Source organism: Polyodon spathula, chromosome 46 (genome assembly GCF_017654505.1).
Source record: "Polyodon spathula isolate WHYD16114869_AA chromosome 46, ASM1765450v1, whole genome shotgun sequence".
NCBI classification, from domain to species: domain Eukaryota; kingdom Metazoa; phylum Chordata; class Actinopteri; order Acipenseriformes; family Polyodontidae; genus Polyodon; species Polyodon spathula.
Window position 1 is genome coordinate 418,584 of NC_054579.1, and position 6,254 is coordinate 424,837.

Genomic DNA, 6,254 nt, shown 5'->3' on the forward strand with positions numbered 1-6,254 from the left:
TGTGTGACTGTCTGTGTGTGTCTCTGTCTGACGCAAAAAGAGACACACACTGACAGACACGCACTGACAGACACGCACAGAGACAGAGACACACAAAGAGACAGAGATGCAAAGAGACACACTCACACACATACACAGAGACAGAGACGCAAAGAGACAGACACAAAGACAGACACACAGACAGACACACACAGAGACAGAGACACACAAAGAGACAGAGATGCAAAGAGACACACTCACACACATACACAGAGACAGAGACGCAAAGAGACAGACACAAAGACAGACACACACAGACAGACACACACTGACAGACACACACAGACAGACACACACAGAGACAGAGACACACAAAGAGACAGACAGACACACACAGAGACAGAGAGACACACACAGAGACAGAGGCAGACAGACACACACAGAGACAGAGGCAGACAGACACGCACACAGGGCTAATTTACGAGCCTCAGGGAGGGAGGGAGGGGGGGGGCAGGAGGACTCTCTCTCTCTCACGTACAGAAGAGAAGCTGCCAAGTCATTATCTTTCCATCACTCTCTAAATCACACACCGACACACGCACACACACACACACACACACACACACACCGAGACACACACACACACTGACACACACACACACAATCACACACACACACACACACACACACACACACACACACACACACACACACACACACACAGACACACACACACACACCACTGAGACACACACACACACACACTGAGACACACACACACAGACACACACACCGACACACTGAGACACACACACTGTGTGTGACACACACACTGTGTGACTCTCTGTGACACACACGCTGTGACAACTGTTGTGTTGAGAGACTGTGTGACACACAGACACAATGTGACTGCACACACCAATTATACTGTGTGGATCAACTGTGACATGACTGTGGGGCTGACTGTGTGACGTCTGTGTGTCACTGTCTCACAGACACACAAACTAACACAGACACCAAGAAGAACAGACACTATATTACACTGCAGCGTCAAACTGAACAGCACTGTGACACACGGTCTGTCTGTCTGTCTGTCTGTCTGTGACACAAACTCTGTGACACACAGTTTGACACTGTGTAACACACCCGAGACAGATGTGTGACAGTGCACGTCAAACTGAACAGCATTGTGGGGCTCTGTCTGTCTGTCTGTCTGTTTGGTCGTCAAGCTGCAGTGACACTCAACTCTGTGTCAGAATGCAGTATAACTATATAAGACACCAAGAAGAGGGATTCTTGATTATACTGCCAGCGTCAAACTGAACAGCATGGGGGTGTGTCTGTCTGTCTGTCTGTCTGTCTGTCTGCAGCTTCAGTGACACTAAACTCTGTTCAGAATGCAGTAAACTAACACAGACACCAAGAAGAAGGGATTCTATATTATACTGCAGCGTCAAACTGAACAGCATTGTGGGGCTCTGTCTGTCTGTCTGTCTGTCTGTCTGTCTGTCTGCAGCTTCAGTGACACTAAACTCTGTTCAGAATGCAGTAAACTAACACAGACACCAAGAAGAAGGGATTCTATATTATACTGCAGCGTCAAACTGAACAGCATTGTGGGGCTCTGTCTGTCTGTCTGTCTGTCTGTCTGTCTGTCTGTCTGTCACACACTTTTCAGTCTGACCTTTCAGAAGGACAGGGTGTCTATATTTGTCTTGTTGTCTCCGCTCAGTCCCAGATTGGACAGGCTTGGCTTTGTGTCTGCGCTCTCCACAGACACCTCACTGCTGCTTTAAATAGCAAACACACGGCGCACAGATTCCAGCGCTATCATTACACTGGAGTCTGTCGCTGGCTCTGAGCGACGGGACTGGGGGAGGGGGGTGCACATTAATTGAGGGGGTCCTCGTTGGTGGACGGGGGAGGGGCGCCCCTCAGCAGGGTGTTCAGGAACAGCGCAGAGGCCCCGGGTTCAAGCCCCGCTGCTATCTTGAGCAGAGTGAGGAAGCGATGAGCCACAGTGAGCCTGCCTGAATCACTCTGAGAGAGAGAGAGGAGAGCGAGAGAGAGAGAGGAGAGAGAGGGAGAGAGAGGGGGAGAGAGGAGAGAGAGAGAGAGAGGAGGAGAGAGAGAGAGAGAGAGAGAGAGAGAGAGAGAGAGAGAGGGAGAGGAGAGAGGAGAGAGAGAGAGAGAGAGGGAGAGAGAGAGAGAGAGAGAGAGAGAGAGGAGAGAGAGAGAGGAGAGAGAGAGAGAGAGAGGGAGAGAGAGAGAGAGAGAGAGAGAGAGAGAGAGGGAGAGGAGAGAGAGGGAGAGAGAGAGAGGGAGAGGAGAGGGGAGAGAGAGGGGGAGAGACAGAGAGGGGAGACAGGGAGAGGAGAGAGAGATTGTATTATAGTATTGTATTATAGTATATAGTATTGTATTACATACTGCACTGTGAGCCACAGAGAGATTGGTTTTCACACTGAAGAGCACAGTTACCTCTAGATCTGCAAACAGGACTGGACTGCGAGTGGAAGCAGAGAGCAACCTGAGAGAGGGGAGCAGATCAGAGGAGAGATGAGAGGAGCGAGCTGAGAGAGAGAGGGGGAGAGGAGGAGAGAGGAGAGAGAGAGAGAGAGACCAAATCCTCCCGGACAATATCTAACAAACAAGGTGGGTGTCAGACAGGTATCAGTAAAGAACGCCGGACGGACAGGACTGTATGCACGTCTGCACCCACCTTCCACTCCCCCCCCCCTGAACCCTTCCTCTAGAAGGCGACAGGCCAGTCTAGCGCATTAGGGTACATCAACCCACTAGCGCCCCCTAGATTTGTATATAATTAATATATTATATAAATTATATATTATATAATATATTATTACAGTTTTAAAAGTAGTTTTTTAATAATAGTAGGTTGAATGCAAAACTCATTTTTTTTTATTTAAAAAAGCTAGAATGCAAAAACTCACCACCTGTCGCTAAAAAGTAGACCTTTCCCAGGAAATAGTGAGGATCGATATACTGCAAGGAAGACTCGGCCAAACTGAGGCTGAAAGAGAGAGATGGCAGCGCAGTTAAAGAACTACAGCTCCCAGCATGCCTCACCAGTGCCGCGGGTGCAGAGGCATGCTGGGAGCTGTAGTCCGATAGCCAGGGTGGAGCGAGTCACTGTGTCTCGATGAATGCTTTCTTGACCTGATGTATTGTAATAGAGGTCTGTATCGCTTGTGATACGAGACCCACAGCGTAAAGAACTACAGCTCCCAGCATGCCTCACCAGTGCCGCGGGTGCAGAGGCATGCTGGGAGCTGTAGTTCGAGTCTCTCTTACCTGTAGCTGCTGCGCAGATTCACCATCAACACCAGCAGGTCAATTCTGGGCCGGCTGTCTTCATTCTCCACTGGCAGAGGAAGAGACTGAGCCAGACGCCTGAGACACAGAGACAGAGAGACACAGAGAGAGAGAGACAGAGAGAGATTAGCGACTGAGAGTGTAGATAGATAGATAGTGTGTGTGTATAGATAGATAGATAGACACAGAGATAGATAGATAGATAGAGTTGTGTTGTTTGATATAGATAGACATAGTGTGTGTGTGTGGATAGATAGATAGATAGATAGGTAGATAGTGTATAGGATCTGTGTATCTAGACAGATAGTATCACCTATGACAGGAATGTGTTGAGAGGGAGAATGAGGAAGGATGGACAGAGGGTAGACAGATAGGTAGATGTGATAGATAGAGGAATGGGGAGAGGGAGATGAGGAAGGATGGAGAGGGGGAAGGAGGAGGAAGGAGAGTGAGGGTAGAGATGGAGGGAGATAGGTAGATTGATGGGGAGGAATGGGGAGAGGGAGATGAGGAAGGATGGAGAGGGGGAAGGAGGAGGAAGGAGAGGAGGGAGAGATGGAGGGAGATGAGGGAGTTTGATGGGAGGAGAGGAAGTTTAAAAACTTAAAATCAGAATCGCTGAAACTCACACGTTGACATTGAAACTCTTGTTTTCTTCCATAATAGAGCGAGCCAACTTCTCCAGATCAGAAACATCACTTCCCACGAGCTAGAATCAGAGAAACACACTGGGAATAAACTGACATAGCAAGCCCTCTGAAATGTCTTTATAATATACAGCACTAGACCCTGATATTGATGAGATCCAGCCCTCTGAAATGTCTTTATAATATACAGCACTAGACCCTGATATTGATGAGATCCAGCCCTCTGAAATGTCTTTATAATATACAGCACTAGACCCTGATATTGATGAGATCCAGCCCTCTGAAATGTCTTTATAATATACAGCGCTAGACCCTGATATTGATGAGATCCAGCCCTCTGAAATGTCTTTATAATATACAGCACTAGACCCTGATATTGATGAGATCCAGCCCTCTGAAATGTCTTTATAATATACAGCACTAGACCCTGATATTGATGAGATCCAGCCCTCTGAAATGTCTTTATAATATACAGCACTAGACCCTGATATTGATGAGACACAGCCCTCTGAAATGTGTTTATAATATACAGCACTAGACCCTGATATTGATGAGATCCAGCCCTCTGAAATGTCTTTATAATATACAGCACTAGACCCTGATATTGATGAGATCCAGCCCTCTGAAATGTCTTTATAATATACAGCGCTAGACCCTGATATTGATGAGATCCAGCCCTCTGAAATGTCTTTATAATATACAGCACTAGACCCTGATATTGATGAGATCCAGCCCTCTGAAATGTCTTTATAATATACAGCACTAGACCCTGATATTGATGAGACACAGCTCTCTGAAATGTCTTTATAATATACAGCACTAGACCCTGATATTGATGAGATCCAGCCCTCTGAAATGTCTTTATAATATACAGCACTAGACCCTGATATTGATGAGATCCAGCACCTCTGAAATGTCTTTATAATATACAGCTTTAGACCCTGATATTGATGAGACACAGCGTTCTGAAATGTCTTTATAATATACAGCACTAGACCCTGATATTGATGAGATCCAGCCCTCTGAAATGTCTTTATAATATACAGCACTAGACCCTGATATTGATGAGATCCAGCCCTCTGAAATGTCTTTATAATATACAGCGCTAGACCCTGATATTGATGAGAGCCAGCCCTCTGAAATGTCTTTATAATACACAGCACTAGACCCTGATATTGATGAGACACAGCCCTCTGAAATGTCTTTATAATATACAGCACTAGACCCTGATATTGATGTGATCCAGCCCTCTGAAATGTCTTTATAATATACAGCACTAACCCTGACATTGATGCGATCCAGCCCTCTGAAATGTCTTTGTAATATACAGCACTAGACCCTGATATTGATGAGATCCAGCCCTCTGAAATGTCTTTATAATATACAGCACTAGACCCTGATATTGATGAGATCCAGCCCTCTGAAATGTCTTTATAATATACAGCACTAGACCCCTGATATTGATGAGATCCAGCCCTCTGAAATGTCTTTATAATATACAGCACTAGACCCTGATATTGATGAGATCCAGCCCTCTGAAATGTCTTTATAATATACAGCACTAGACCCTGATATTGATGAGATCCAGCCCTCTGAAATGTCTTTATAATATACAGCACTAGACCCTGATATTGATGAGATCCAGCCCTCTGAAATGTCTTTATAATATACAGCACTAGACCCTGATATTGATGAGACACAGCCCTCTGAAATGTCTTTTTAATATACAGCACTAGACCCTGATATTGATGAGATCCAGCCCTCTGAAATGTCTTTATAATATACAGCACTAGACCCTGATATTGATGAGACACAGCCCTCTGAAATGTCTTTATAATATACAGCGCTAGACCCTGATATTGATGAGACCAAGCCCTCTGAAATGTCTTTATAATATACAGCACTAGACCCTGATATTGATGAGATCCAGCCCTCTGAAATGTCTTTATAATATACAGCACTAGACCCTGATATTGATGAGACACAGCCCTCTGAAATGTCTTTATAATATACAGCACTAGACCCTGATATTGATGAGACCCAGCCCTCTGAAATGTCTTTATAATATACAGCACTAGACCCTGATATTGATGAGATACAGCCCTCTGAAATGTCTTTATAATATACAGCGCTAGACCCTGATATTGATGAGATCCAGTCCTCTGAAATGTCTTTATAATATACAGCGCTAGACCCTGATATTGATGAGATCCAGCCCTCTGAAATGTCTTTATAATATACAGCACTAGACCCTGATATTGATGAGATCCAGCCCTCTGAAATGTCTTTATA

At 45.4% G+C, this 6,254-nt stretch overlaps 1 protein-coding gene across 1 annotated transcript in view; it reads right to left on the minus strand.

Annotated features, from left to right (window-relative positions):
• Window positions 1-1,314: 1,314 nt before the first annotated feature.
• Window positions 1,315-6,254, minus strand: part of pane1 (proliferation associated nuclear element) — a 6,516-nt gene continuing 1,576 nt past the window's right edge. The window contains exons 2-6 of the mRNA XM_041237926.1: window positions 3,945-4,024; window positions 3,295-3,393; window positions 2,934-3,013; window positions 2,461-2,552; window positions 1,315-2,019 (exon numbers count right to left, since the gene is read on the minus strand). Of these exons, the coding sequence (XP_041093860.1) occupies window positions 1,870-2,019; window positions 2,461-2,552; window positions 2,934-3,013; window positions 3,295-3,393; window positions 3,945-4,024 (501 nt within the window). The 3' untranslated portion in view covers window positions 1,315-1,869. The remainder of the gene's footprint in view (window positions 2,020-2,460; window positions 2,553-2,933; window positions 3,014-3,294; window positions 3,394-3,944; window positions 4,025-6,254) is intronic.